This window comes from Salvelinus sp. IW2-2015, linkage group LG1 (genome assembly GCF_002910315.2).
Source record: "Salvelinus sp. IW2-2015 linkage group LG1, ASM291031v2, whole genome shotgun sequence".
NCBI classification, from domain to species: domain Eukaryota; kingdom Metazoa; phylum Chordata; class Actinopteri; order Salmoniformes; family Salmonidae; genus Salvelinus; species Salvelinus sp. IW2-2015.
The window spans coordinates 27,522,172-27,537,750 of record NC_036838.1 but is presented as its reverse complement, the minus strand read 5'-3'; the positions used below and the strand labels follow the sequence as shown (position 1 = coordinate 27,537,750).

Genomic DNA, 15,579 nt, shown 5'->3' with positions numbered 1-15,579 from the left:
GTTCTGTCTGTGTGAGAGGGAGAGGAACTCAGCAGAGGGAGCACCTCCATATTCATAGGAGATAAGCTGAACGCATAGCACAAATACGGTGACCTTTACACACATCTGTCTGAATCACTGCAGRAGCATGAAGCAAGCAGGCAGGCAGACAGGCAGGCAGGCTCTGTAGCTGGAGGCCTGGATGCAGTGCTAGCTGCTAGGGCCTGGCTGCCTGCCTGGTTTGGTGGGCGATGGGGAAGAGATGGAAGATGAGAGTCAACCCTAGGGCCACACCTTCGTCAGTTTAGAAGATGTATTGTGCATGAACGCTGCTTGGGTAACAGTCCTCATACAGTAGGGGCTCCCCTGCCCGCTTGTTAGATGAGAGGCAATCCCAGGGGCTACACTTTGCTTGTGAGAGAGAGTGTGCGTGAATGCATTATTGTGTGTGTGAATGTTTGTGAGAGGGAGGGACTGTGTGTGTGTGTGTGTGTGTGTGCACGCACGCGCATAATTATAGTGTGAGTAGGAAAACGCCTTCAGCCGACATGAAAGATGGTCAACAGTACAGTAATGCAGTCAGTGTGTGGTTCACCAGAGCTGCTGGGGTCATCTGTTGGCCCTGAGTGGATATAAGCCTGTCTGTTTGAGTATTCATGATGTGCATCTAAACATGAGTCACAAATTTTGCCTATAGCCCTCTGCCTAGATGGATTTCTGAAGAGACAAGAAAAGACTGACAGTATATCAGTTTTAACATACTGAATGTTTCCATATCCTGTATGCATGTTTTTCCCTAAAAAGTTTAGCAGGGCACAACTTGTGTAACACACAATAGTATAGGTATTGGATGAAGCTCAATGTTAAATTCAAATCTCCCTACTATCATATCTAAGCCAATATGATAACAATCTAGATGAAAAATCGCAAATCGACTTGGAGGTACACAACACACTCCTCGCCTTTCATCATGAGCCGTCCGGCCGTTACCGGACTTTTTAACAGGGTTATTAGCGATTGAGTTTTAAGAGTATTTTCTGTGCCTACCTAGCTCAAATTCTAGACATCGGATTAAAACGAGACTATAGCGTCCATAAAGTGACCATTGGACTTCATTTTTTGGGGGATTGACTAAGTTTGTAGGTTTAACATTTAAAAAACATAGATATGTATAATTTATCGTTCTCACGTGCTCATTTCTGTCTATTAAGAACCAACGATGTGGTACCTTTTTGTAACATTCTCTGACATGTACAATAAGGACAATACTCATGACATTCCTATCTACAATGTTCCACAATTTTTACCTACTGAACATGGCCCAGGTGGTAAGTTTACTGACTCTGACCATGTGACTATGTTAGGGTTAGAGCTCACCTCCTCGTTCTCTATCTTGAGCGTGCCCAGGCGGGACTGGAGCTGGTGGTGACGCATCAGGAGCTCTGTCTGCACCGGCTGCTGGGCACTCACCTGACACACCTGGTGAGGATTGATTAGATTAGATGGATGGATGGATACTGTAGATAGAGATCAGGCTTTCCGTTAAGAACATGTGGCGCCGGACAATGTGATTTAAAGATRTAKATTTACTGGCCATTTGAGAAATMTACCGGACCCATATGCATTGGGTTCGTAACCCATTAGGGCGTCTACKCCCGGTGCTCAGAATGACAGAAATAACATTTACATTGTTGGGTTCTGAGAATAGGAAATATACTTTTTCATTTCACTGAGAGAGAGAGAGGGTAGTGTATAACGTTTACATTATGTCAGGATATGTTATTGTTAGCCATCTGGGATCCTATGGGAGGAAAACTCTGGGAGGAGAAGAGAGACAGTCTGGTGCCAGTCACCATGACAGCCTTGAGTTGGTGAGGAGTGAGCACTTTGAGGTAGAGGTCAGGTCAGATGAAGTGAGGAAGAACAGATATTACTAAGGTTCTGTATTGGTTGTTCAGATGGGTAGGAGGAGACACAGCATAGGAGAAAGAGTTAAATAATAGTGCTTGGGTGAACATGTTTTCATCGATTCAGCTGTTCGTTCCTTTGGGAAGAATAAACTTGGTTTAAGCTTTCACAGTGTCCGTTGAGTTATTACTCTAATAATCAGAACCTAACAACATTACGGTAATTCATTTTAACAGAACATGCAACTCCTGCAATAAAGCAGCCAATAAAACGTAATTTTCAAACATTTGCCTAAATGCAATTTGCGGGAAAACACAATTCTAAACAGTGCACCTGATGCCAGCAGTATATGACAGAGATGAAAATCTCCTTAGAAAGAGGGTGACTCTAAAGATGCAACAACTAGGACGGGTTGCTAWTATGACTAGGATTGTACCTTTGGCTTCTGGACAACAAAAGAAAGTTGATATGAAAACGAATAGAACAGGAGAGAAATGGCATATGAGGAAGTCTTTCATGGGCAGTGCGCGTGGCAAAAGGCCTAGTTGATTATTGAGTTGCGGCTGTCAGTGAAAAACYTCTCWWATATATGTGAAGATGTGTATATTTTTAAATGTTGAGACAAGGGACGAAAATAGACTATAGGTGCGTCTCTCTCCAGAATGCACTCGGCTGTCTCCCACCAATTATTTTGCACATTCATTGTTTTAATTGCCCTTTGATTGTTTATTATGATCCATTCCCATTACATACTGTACGTCACCAGTAGTAAATGTACTGTTAATCCTAGTCATTTGGTTGCATAAAGTTCTGTTAACYCATTGTATTACTAATTAGGCCTACAGTCATTTACCATTCTCATTCTCAGAGTGGAAACGCTGTTTGCAGAATTCACAACCTGCTACACTTGTGAGAAACAAGTTTAGGTTTATTTCATCACTATCATTTATGAGTTTAGCCTTTTTCCCCCCATTGTCTTTTGTTTGGAGTGCTCCGTGTGAGCAATGAGCTTTGGTCTGGTTTCTCTGTCTTGTTAATGTTGAGGGAGCACGCATAGAAGTAGCCTACCTGGCCTGCTGCGCACAAATGTAGGAAAGTGCCCATTTGAGGATGTTTTCTGCTTGTCTTAACTCACCATATCCAACACTAATAAGCTGAGCTTTTCAGTAATTTTTTCTTCACCCCACACAGTAAGAGTAAGTCAATGAAGTCTTGTTTTTTTAAAGTTTTTTTTACATCTTTGCAAATGATAGCCTAATAGTTCCTATTTTAAAATTATTTCCAGCAATCTCCTCCTCAATATTAACCAAGCCTCGGTGTGAAAGAGSAAAATACCATGATCTGATGATGCCATATATCCAGTGGAAAAGTCATAAAATACCTTTCCCTTGCACAAAAACAGCTGTCTGACCCAAGCTCACTGGCATGGGAYACCTTGAAGGCCTGGAATAGGTTAGTTGATACAATGTTGCAAAGTTCACTAGAGACAGCTTCAGGCCAGACCCAGTTGATTGATTTGATACAATGTTGCACTTGAAACCTCAAGTCAAGACAGACAAAGGGAGGCAGAGAGGCTGAGTAGAGAGAAAATCTGCTTGAAAGAACCAGCATTTTCAGCAGTATATTTTCAAACCTGGCATTGRTGTTACAATCACCCCTCCAATCACACACCCTCCGCCTCCCTCACCTCATCGCCCATGTGTGGCTGGTAMTCGAAGCGTGTGGGCGGGCAGAAGATCTGACTGTGCACGTCCATGACCCTGTGTTTGTCCCCTCTGACATCCATGGCATCCACGGCCCCCTCCAGCTGGTCCAGTCCCTCGTGGCGGGACGTCTCCAGGCTGTACTCTGCAGACAGGTAGGTCCTCAGGGTCCGCGCCAGGCTGGCATGGTAGCCCATGTCACAGCACTGGGGGGAGGCATGGACAACACAACACACAGTCATTACCATAGAAATGACTAACCCTTCCCCAGGTCAGACAGGGAAAATACACAGTCATTATGACAGCAYTAACCATAAACCTCACCCAGGTTGAGATGAGTAGGAAAAATGCCCCGTCATTAAAGTCACATTCACAAATCATTGTTTTTTTCCCCATCTAGAACCTGACAACCGTTCCTCAAATGTCTACTAAATATGTACACCAAATACAGTCATTACCATAGACTTAGAACTACTACAATGGAAATGTCTGTTCTAGTAATTATATTTCTATGATTACCACCATTGGGAAGCACATAATGTTAGTTCCAAACCAATGGGGAGAGATACTGTGTCACAAGATGCTATTATGCGTCCATCTATCAAACCATCTATTACTGTATCAATTATTCATTAAATCCATTGCAATCAATAAAATGCTAACTTCAAACAAAATAGGAGATACMGTGTCAGATGCTACTCTGCTTCAATCCATCAAACTACTGTATCTATTATTTATTGCAATCAATAGAACGCTAACTTTGAATAAAATACCCTGTATTACAAGATGCCACTGGGCTTTTGTGTATCAAATGGATTCTACCATTCTCATGTTGTTGTAATCAGCATGTCCTGTACCACCCACTCACATCTATCATGTCAGAGACATCGTGGATGTAATATTTGGCCACCAGAGCATTGGTCGCGGCCAGGTTCAACAAATAGTCGTTCCGGGCTTTAATGCACTTCAGCTTGTTTTCAGAGTATTTGGCTTGTCTCTGGGGAGAGAGGGAGAAGAAGAGAGAGAGGGAGACAGAGAGACAAATATCAGTAAACCATAGATGATCTCTCTCTGAAAGGATTCTTATACCAAGGGTGTAAAACATTTTGTTCCATCTATGGAAGTCTAATCTGATCAAAATCATTTACATGGGACACATGAAACAAGAGGTCCAGTCTTACCACGGCAACAAAACCAGTTAACGTTTCTGGTCATTAGTGTATACATTAACTGATGAAATGTCAGACGCTAATGCATCCAAGTCCTCAGAGCTTTTACAGACAATTGGGAGAACACACACACACACACACACACTCAGCCCAAGCCACACCTTCTCCTTCATCTTCTCCATCTTCTTGACGGAGCTGCGTCGCTGTGGGCGGTCGTCATGGCGCAAGAGGCTGGTGCTGACCTCATTGGCCTTGCCAATCTGCTTCTCTTCCTGTTTCTCCGCCTCCTTCAGCTTGCTCTCGGCGCTGACGCTCTCGGTGTGGTACATGTGGTAGGTCTTCATCACCTACCCGGGGACAGGAGGATGACAAGGGTTAGAGCGGTGTGTCTGTGTGAACATTAAAACAGGACATTGTACAGAACATTAAAAATCAACTACATGTACACGTCAAGGCTCTTGGTCTGGACGTTGACATTGGTCATGAGACTAACTCAACAGAGTAACGAGGCAACACACTAAAACTCACGATAAGCGTGTAACAGACGCTGTCAATGGGAGATTGGTTAGACGTGCATATCTAAAGTTAGGATTCAGCATACTAATCCGCGTGTCCTGTAAACTCAATGAGAACACAGAAAGACAGCTACTGTCAAATCTGTTAAGGATTTGTGACCGAGTGCTAAAATTAGGTTACTTCTGTCCTGTTTCTCTCCCCTCACGCACTACAAACTCACCCTCTCTCTTACACGTCTCCTAGCAACTCTGATTGAGGTAATCGATGTGAGGAGAGTGCAAGTGAAACCAGCAGGAAGATTGTCGTAGCCAAGTTACAGAGATCTTTTTCTCGAGCTGAGTCACAGAGAACCTTTCCTCGTTCCTCTGGCTGCTGCTGGGTGTGAAACAAGAGAGGAGCCTTTGGTTCTGACTTGAAGTCAGATCAAGCTGGAGACGTGTTGAAGCCAAGCTGGCTCTCACATTGTGCATTATGCATCAACACTGTACATAAAACATGTACAAGTATGTACAAGTACTAGCTATTAACTATGTCACCGACATACACATGATAAAAAGCAAAATCAATGAAAATCTGCATCATTATGTTGCATGTCATGCAGAATCATTCCTCATGCGGCCATTTAGTGTATTTAAAGCCCAGGCATTTTCAATTGGTTGCATGCTTGCTGCTGCACAGTGTGGTCGTGTTATTTTACCAATGCTCACTGGCCTGCCTACAACACTTAAATATCTATCTGAGGGATGTGAATGGACAGACACTGCATGTGTCGACACTAGTCAGTCACAGCCATTCTATATCCATTTCAACACAGTGTTCCAACCAAAACAAACGAACAGGATCAACATTCTAATACAATTGATATAATACCAGCCTCTGTAACGTGACTGCTGGTTTAGCTGTCTGGCTGGTGGACAATGTCATTCTCTACATATTGATTGTAATCCAGGACTCTGGCTAAACAGCCGATAGAGTCCATACTGTCTGTGTTACAGAGCGATGCCCTGGCATTTCAGAAACAGGCATCACATTTCACAAATGAGTGCCTTCCTGTCACAAACACACACACAGATATACACACACATTCACYCATGCACAAGCACACACATCAAGTCACACAACGTCAGGAAGACAAAGGAGCTGATCGTGGACTACCCGAAAGCCATAAGACTGTTGAACAGTTAATTAAACACCTACCTACATGTACATTGTACTTCAATCAATCAATCACCTAACCAAACCTACATGTACATATTACCTAAATCAATCACCCCAACTACTTCGTACCCCAGTACACGACTCGGTACTGGTACTCCTTGTATATAACTTATATATAGCCTCGTTATAATTCTTTTATTGTGTTACTATTTTCTTTAAATCCCTTTGTAATGTTCTTACTTTTTAACTGCATTGTTGGGAAAGGGCTCGTGAGTAAGTATTTCACGGTAAAGTCTACACTTGTTGTATTTGGCGCATGAGACAAATGCAATTTCATTTGGTTTAATCAAATCAAACTGAAACAACCTGGGACAGGTMTCTTTGAGCATTCATTATTGTGTGTGCGTGTGCTTGCTTATGCATACTCTTCATGTACACAGTCAATTTACAGACAGAAGAGAAGGATGCCAATTAACTTTAACAACAGATCTGTGTTTGATCCTGTGTAGCATGGGCTGAATATGTAAATATGTGACGATACACCTTGGCAGTGAGCAGACCTCCACTGCAGTGGAAACTGCTGAGTCGGCTTGGAGCAGAGCCAATGGCAAGTACAGTTTCTCCTTCAACTACAACTTCTCTCACAGCGGGAGGAAAAATGCTAATTCTTAATGTCCTCCWGGGCAGAAAGAAATGACCTGTGCAGCAAGGCTGTGCTGCTGGAGTGCTGATAAAGCTATTCTGCTCTGGGCATATCCTGGGCAACCCAGAGACAACAGAGCAGAGAGTCAGAGGTGGGTCTAGCGGAATGGCGTTAGCTTCAGGAGGCTAACTAACAAAAATGGGGAGTCGATGGAAGGAGACACTGTACAGTAAAAAGATATCGGGGAAGAGAAAAGGAAGGAGAGAAAAAAAAGAGCAAGACCGAGAGCGTGAGAGAGCGAGAGAAAGAAAGAGGGGCAAGTGAGAGAGAGACAGAAAGAAAGAGGGCCGAGAGAGAGGGAGAGAGAGGCGAGAGAGAGAGAGAAAGAAAGAAAGAAAGAAAGAAAGAAAGAAAGAAAGAAAGAAAGAAAGAAAGAAAGAAAGAAAGAAAGAAAGAGGGGCGAGAGAGAGCGAGAGAAAGAAAGAGGGGCGAGAGAGGCCACAGGGAGAGAGAGACAGAAAGAAAGAGGGACGAGAGAGAGAGGCGAGAGAGAGAGAGACAGAAAGAAAGAGGGACGAGAGCGAGAAAATGACATGTTTACTCACAGTGTAGAGCTCATTCGTGACTTTTACCAACTCCTCATGCATCTGCACCCCGATGTCTTTGCTCTGAAAAGAAGCAGAGGAAGCATGAAGTGTGCAAATCAATCTCACAGGTGACAGGAAGAACATGTTTACCATTAACAGACCTGGTTGTTTCCCTGAGGCATGAATACATCGGTTTCCCGGGATCATGTGTCTGTATGGAAGAGATYCGTTTCCCTTTGACGTATTTGTATGGGAGATGACTGAACACCACGACATGTTGTTTCTCTCTATTTATGAAAAGGCTGTGTACAGGAAGGCAGCTAATAGACGAGGAAGTATGGAAAGCAGAGTGGTTTAAATAATCCTGTAAGAGTAGGAACGGTTTTCRTCTTCAGTAATACACTACAGTGTGTTACAGGTTAAAAGTGCAGTATTTAGGCGTCAGTGATGGGAGGTTGTCACGGCCATGGTTGTTATGCCCAGCAGCAGTGAGTTAGGCCTAATCAACTCCACTTTCATCAGAGATTGGTGCTATGGCAGCAACACTACATTTACACATAAGAACAACTTAAACAGTAGTCATTAACATTATTTTTAGTTTAGTATATTCATGTTGCACAATATTTGCTTCTACATTGAACCCGGATGGTATGTGGTATGGAATGCATAGATCGGTAATCAGGACGATTTTGTCTTGAGCGGATGATCGGCGGGCCGGAACATAATTACAAATAATTMGTTGACTGCAAATTGACCCCAAGAAGCCCAAACAGATATAATYWWTCACTGAAACAACCATTTCAAYCCATGCTAACATTGGTCTCTTKGTGTGGGAATACTTGAGGACAGATTTCCAAAATTAAAATAACTTGGAGCTGATTTCCTGGTGTTTTTACAGTCTTTGGTGCAACCATGACAATTATATATATTTTTTTTGCTCAGAAAACTTGAGGGGCCAAATAAAACCACCTGTGGGCTAAATCCGTCAGTTGGGGAACCCTGGCATAGGTGGTGCTACTGCTATCATCCTTGACATTGTAACAAACTTTACACCACAACTCCCCATTTCTTGCAGTGGGAGAGATTTTATCATTTTTCAACAGGCAATTACTCAGCCACCTCTCTCTGAGCTGCCCGTCAGGCAGCAACAACTCAGCCCACCAGCCAGGAACAACTCAGCCCACCAGGCAGTAACAACTCAGCCCACCAGGCAGTAACAACTCAGCACACCAGGCAGTAACAACTCAGCACACCAGGCAGTAACAACTCAGCCCACCAGGCAGCCCAGCCCACCAGGCAGGAACAACCCACCAGGAAAGAGTAACCCAGCCTCATCACGGCTCCCCCTGACAGCATATCCATTCCCAGAGGACATAAATCATGTGAGACCTCAGCCGGTTGCTGTGGATCGATACTGATCTGTGCTTCCCCCAGCCAGATCGTTCCATCATACTGCAGTCCCTGAACCATGGCCACTCTCTGCTCTAACTCTCTCTCTGAGACATGCTTTATAGCTCTGATGGGTCCTAGGCTATAGATAATGTGTATACTTAGGTGAAGATTAACAGGGACATTTCATGCAGCAATGTATCCTTCAGTCATTTAATGACATAAAAATTGCAGGATAGAAGCGGAGATTATACTTGTAGGTTGTTTACCAGATGTAGTTTGTTTACCACTTTAGAAAGACAAAGATGTTGTGAAGAACAGGAAACGCTGGAGGAGGGAGCAGGTGACACAGAGAAAGGGAAGAAAATACATTTGAAGGTGGGGAACACATCTCTCAGCTGTAGGTCTGACATCCAGAGGTAGACGAGGTTGGTACTAGCCCAGCCTGACAGCACATACTGTAGGTRAGTATCCCAGGCGTGTGTGTGTAATCACCCCTATGTGCTTCCTCTTCACCTTTCCCACTTTCAAATTCCTTTCCTTCCCTTTCCCTGTATCACCTGCTTCCTCCTCCAGCTTCTGTGTGCATGTGCTTGTGGTGTGTGTGTGGGGGGGGGGTCCTGACCTTTTTGAAAAGTCTGATGACATCCTCTCCGACGTGTGCCAGGCGGAAGATGACATTGTTGTTGTAGAGGTCGCTGAGGGTAGCATGATCTCTGCTCTCTCTCCTTGTCTGGTTCAGAACCAAGTACCAACAGTTCACTGTCGACAGCAAGTTCTGGTCCTTCCTGGAAATAACGGGGGGGGGGGGGGGGGTTAATGCAACCAATATTATTGTTTGTCCCCAATATCGTTTAGCTTTTGGAATCTACCAGTGTAGTTTAGCAGATACTAGTGTGGAAATTAACAGCAGAGAAGGTGAGGTGCTGTTAAATGAAAGCCTGTAGGTGAGATGAAGCTTTGATGTGGAGATGAGATATACGTTTATCACATTCTCTTCATTTCCTGTAGAGGAGGAAAAGGAAGTAGCACACAGTGAAAGACGGAAACTAAGTCTCACCATCACAGTCAGATAGGCATCTTTGGCTGAGCACGCACCTCTCTTTATATAACTTCACACAGAGCCAGATAGGCGTCTTCTGCTGAGCATGCTYACTGAAGTAACATTGTGTGAGGGGGGAGGTATCTTTTATACTATGGAATTTTGCTAAGCATGCACCGCTCTGCACATCACACTCAAAAGCCTATTTGAGAAGGAACCTCTAGTCTTTTCTACAAACACATCAATAACCACAGGTTGAGTAATGAACYAGTGACTTAGYAGGAGTCTGCACAACAACAGCAAGCTAACCAGTCATAAAGCACTACACCACTCAGAATAAACTGCATGACATTGCTTCAAGATGACGGTGAGCCCGTTTCTTTAATGCGATGTCATTGTTATAATGAAAAGATAGTGTACAGGTCGAGGTTCCTCTCCTTAATTATTACTGACACATCATAATGCATATCAGAGTCTTCTACAGGAGCAGAGTCTTGATCTCAGTCAGTCTCTCCAAGTCAGGGTTGGGGTCAATTCCAATTGAAGGCAGTCAATTTAAGAAGGGATTTGAATTTAAAATAATAAAAAATATATATATATATTTTTTAATTGCATTTACTTTTCAGTTTATAGAGAAGTGATTGCAAAACCTGTTTTTGTATTTTTGTATGAGAATTTACTTCCTGAATTGACTGCCTTCAATTTCCAATTGACTCCAACCCTGCTCAAAGTCTTTCCCACTCTGGGGCTCTTGACTCCTGTCTCTCCAACCATACAAGTGAAAAGATGTCAAAACAGACAATAAAAAGAATAAGGAAAGAAGTTCCTGGCGTGGATAGTTAAAAGAGACTCGCTTTAATATGTTGCTCCAGGTAMCCTAGGCTACTCCACAGCCCACACATCTGAGGCTCTCGTCAGCMCCTTCCTTTTTATCCAGCATCCTTTGAATAAAAAGTCCCCATTGCTTCCCTATCTGTGGTGGAGGATGTGAATGATTGATCCCGGACATACAGTCGGCTTCCAGGAACTCAATTGGGGCCCGACCCAGCAAGTAGCTCTGCACTCAATCAAAAGTAAACTATCTTGGCAGAATTATAGTCTAAGACGTTCTTATAGAGGTTATATACTCTAAGAGCTGTCTCTGAGCTGTCCATTGCAGATAACAGACCACTACTAGCAGGGGAGCAACACTGCAGTGATCTGCACTGCGCGGAACTGGAGATGATATAATGACCCTTTTCCCCATGCATGCATTCTTCTCGYGCAACTTGAAAACGTTTTTTCTGTTTGTCATGTGCCTCTTCTTTTATTGAGTTTGACACTGAAAMGAAAACCTGAAAAGATCAAAACGGATAAAAAGGGAAGGAGACCACCGGGGGTTTGAGGAAATAAAAAGAGAGAGCGCGCTCTGGAGCGAGGGCGGGAGGAGAGGGAGGCATGGATGGAATTATTAAAAACATGGAGATTCGAGCAGCCAAGTGAGTGCAGCACTCGGTGAGCTCTGAATCCCACCTTTGAAAGACAGAAATAATGATTGCCATTTAATGTGAGGAGGGTGCAACTGGGACAATGGGGTGTCGAGAGAGGAGACTAGAGAAAGATATGAAAATAGAGAAGGAGAGGAGACTAGAGAAAGAGGGGAGAATTATCCATGTATTCTCTGATAGTTTACACGGTATCTCATCCATATAGATTCCACTAAAACCAATTGACCATAGAGGAAGCTACTCAAAAACCAACGAGGATGTCAAGCAAGAGGATGCATAGTCAGGTCAAGTGCAAGAGTGCATAAGGATGTGTGTGTCTTTGTGTCTGTGTCTCTCTCTCGCTGCATGTGTGGGTGTATCTGTGTGTGTGTGTGTGTGTATGTGTCTCTGTGTGTGTATGTGCCTCTGTGTGTGTCTCTGTGTGTGTGTGTGTGTATATATATGTGTCTCTCTCTCTCTCTCTCTGTGTGTGTCTGTGTGCATAGGCCCACTCACTGGGGATCCAGGCCCACCTACTGGGGAGCCAGGCCCAGCCAATCAGAATGAGTTTTACCACACAAAAGGGATTTTTTACAGACTGAAATACTACTCCGTTTCATCAGCTGTCCAGGTGGCTGGTCTCAGACAAGGTGAAGAAGCCGGATGTGGAGGTCCTGGGCTGTGGTTGTGAGGCCGGTTGAACATACTGCCAAATTCTCAAAAARGACATTGGAGGCGGCTTATGGTAGAGAAATTAACATTATCTGGCAACAGCTCTGGTGGACATTCCTGCAGTCAGCATGCCAATTGCGCGCGCCCTCAAAACTTGAGACATCTGTGGCATTGTGRTGTGTGACAAAACTGCACATTTTAGAGAGGCCTTTTATTGTCCCCAGCACAAGGTGCATCTGTGTAATGATCATGCTGTTTAATCAGCTTCTTGATTTTCCACACCTGTCAAGGGGATGGATTATCTTGGCAAAGSAGAAATGCTCACTAACAGGGATATAAACAAATTTGTGCCCAAAATGTTAGAGAAATATACCTTTTTCTGCATATGGCAAATTTCTGGGATCTTTTATTTCAACTCATGAAACATGGGACCAACACTTTACATGTTGCGTTTATATTTTTGTCAAGTATATACCATTTCTGTTTATCATACAGTCGTACGATAAGACAATAGCACAATTACAGGATTACCAGACAGACAGTACACACAACACAACAATACTCACTTAAAGTGCTGATGTTCCCTGGAGGAGCGTATCTTGCCGGAGAAGCGCTCGGCCAGTTTGTCCAGGCCTCTGGAGTACTCCAYCTGCAGCTCGGCCTTGCGGCGGAAGAARTCCTGCAGGTCCTGCAGAAGCTGTAGCCGGGACTCCGACTGCTGCTCAAGACATCGGAACTGCTCCACCAACTGGTTACGGATCTCTGKCAATTAGAAATGAGGAAAGCACACCTTCAAAAGAGGGGCAGTGTGAAAAAGGTAAACGTGTCTTGCGGACGTAAGGGTGGGCCGGCAGGAGGCAAAGGTACATACAAAAGAACAAACAAAAACACATTTCTCCAAATAAATGTTTAAAGTGTGTGTGCACGTGTTGGATCTTGCTGTCCTCTGCCTATGGAGAGTGCTCTATGCTTCCTGCTGGGGTGTCACTGTCTATAATGTGTTATGCTGGGCTCTCCATGCTTGCTGTTGAATACTGTAGCTAAGGTGCTGGCCTGCTCAGGCCAGGGTTGTGAGCCAGAAGCCAGCACAGCGAGATAGAGAGCAGACTATATCAGCATCCCCTCACACTGTGTCAGCCCATATAGATCACAAGCCTCATTACATTAAATCATCTTTTAGGGACTCAAGTCACAGTAAGCCACTGTGGCACTGGTGTGGCTCTGCTGATGTGAGGGCTTTGGAGATACAGGCGTTCAGTAGCTGCACATAGTAGTACATAACTATCGATGATTACTATGCAAAGCTGTGTTAATATTCCTATTGGTAACCTCTTCAAATATTATAGCGTATAGTATAGGCTTGGGCYGTATACCAAATACACKGTATACRGGGGTATTTGGAAATACCGTTGAAACTATTTATTTGAAGTTTTTCAATAAATGTGTATTTTCTAGCTGCTGAAATAAATACCTGCAGTKAACTTGTGCAATACYTTAGGAGATAAAGCAGATSARGTTCTTCATTTCACCTGTCACATTATTTWACATTATGAAGCTTACCGCAGTTCCCCAGAACAMTTGAGCCAGTCATGTGTTTGTTTGCAAATAGCACAACAGGAGAAACKGMAGCAGGTGAGTCCAGCTGTGTATTGACAGGGGTCGCGTTTTATATRGAAAGTCAACAGTGMRTTTTTGCTTCAATAGAGTGATCAGGGATGTGCAACTTYAGTTTTCCTTCACAGAAAATACATTAGTGCAACACATTCGGCAGAAAAAAAGCTTAATTTTCATCAGAAGACAACAGAYGTGCAACGCTATTTGGCTGGCAGCCACACAAGTAAATGAGTTTACAATGAAAAAGCAAGATCTTTTTTTGTAAAAACGATGCATGGCCATTATATTTCTAATGTTTAACATTGAAATAATGTAGCCAGCTACATTTCTTAATGTTTTGCTTAAAGTTAATATTGCATTTTACAGGAGAAAAGTAGGCTGGCTACACTGAGAGAAGTACCAGAGACAAGTAGCTACACATCAGTTCGAGCGTTGTCTGCCGATAGAATGACAGTTTGTGAATTTTTCATCTGAGTGGAAAAGTGCAACTGAAGCACAAAATGTGTRTGATGCAGAGCAGAAATTACAATAAGAAGCATTTTACATCTGTGTTTACAAAAGGCAGCAAGATATTTCCTACGCATTTTATATTGTTTTCCTGTGTGAAAACCACAGAATCTTTTGTTAACCGTGACCCCTAAGTTTACCTTGCTAGTTATCWAAGTAAGTAGCTGAATTAATAAAGTGACGGGGCATCATATTGTGTTASCTTTCTGCCGTGTTTGAGACGTCAAAGCCCTTCATATGAGTTAGTGGCAGCTGTACAAATATCTTAATTTAATAGTATTTTTTCTCCTCTCCYTTCTCAGACAGTTTTCTCATCCCTCCTCTTCTCTGAGCAGAGCAGGTAGGCKTGTTGCCCTGGCGAATCCAGACTCCACACAGACACAGCGTGTACACATGCTGCTCCAGAGCCAGTACTGTTCTTCCTTCCAACAAGCATGCGTCAAAACTTTGTTAATTTGCATAACGTCGCTTGTTCGTGTTCGCTTGTAGATGTCCAAACTCACCAAAAATTAAATTCCGTAGCTCCTACCTATATATGTATAACTTTATGAGCTGGATTGCCTGTCTATGCAATTCGTTAATTTTCTTTGGCATTCATTAGCTTARTTAGCTAGCAGCCTCCATGGAAATTTGCTATTACTTGTGCTAACTTTGTTAGCATTCTGGTAACAGACGACCAATGGGCATTTATTGGAACACCCTTGTGTACAAAGCCGGTAATACCGTATATCCCGGGATGAAAGAAGGACGGTATGACGATATGAAAATCTGAATAGCGCCCAACCCTAGTTTGATATGCTGCTTAAAGATACACTTAAATCAATGGCGATGTGAGACTGCAAAGGTTTCTACATTGCGTGTTATTTTAGGTTCAATTTAGCCACACGCCATTAACTCATAATTCCACTCAGGTATTTTGATTATAATTGAAGAATGCTGACCAAAAACGATTGGCATTTTCCCCCATTCTTTGACTTTGAATACGAGCATAGTTTCCAAACRGCCGAAAGCTTGTAATTCAAAGAATGTGTGCCATTTTAAAATGACAAACTTTTCTTTGTGGTCGCTCGCAGAACAATGTGTAGATCTCAGAAGGCTGCCCTGACCTACATCCTATTCTCCATCCTGTCTGCCTAAATCAYCCAGACATGCATCTCGCGTCTAAAGGCTCCTTCTGCAGCTAKGAGCACACACTCACACACACAGAGAGACTGACATTCACTCAC

General features: G+C 43.3%; 1 protein-coding gene across 3 annotated transcripts in view; it reads right to left on the bottom strand.

Moving 5' to 3' along the window:
• Nucleotides 1-15,579, bottom strand: part of LOC111963909 (SLIT-ROBO Rho GTPase-activating protein 3) — a 70,348-nt gene that overhangs the window by 30,122 nt on the left and 24,647 nt on the right. For all 3 annotated transcript variants that reach the window (XM_023987482.2, XM_023987492.2, XM_023987500.1), the window contains exons 2-8: nucleotides 12,799-12,994; nucleotides 9,678-9,840; nucleotides 7,682-7,744; nucleotides 4,921-5,106; nucleotides 4,459-4,587; nucleotides 3,575-3,796; nucleotides 1,357-1,458 (exon numbers count right to left, since the gene is read on the bottom strand). In XM_023987482.2, coding sequence (XP_023843250.1) covers nucleotides 1,357-1,458; nucleotides 3,575-3,796; nucleotides 4,459-4,587; nucleotides 4,921-5,106; nucleotides 7,682-7,744; nucleotides 9,678-9,840; nucleotides 12,799-12,994 — 1,061 coding nt within the window. The remainder of the gene's footprint in view (nucleotides 1-1,356; nucleotides 1,459-3,574; nucleotides 3,797-4,458; nucleotides 4,588-4,920; nucleotides 5,107-7,681; nucleotides 7,745-9,677; nucleotides 9,841-12,798; nucleotides 12,995-15,579) is intronic.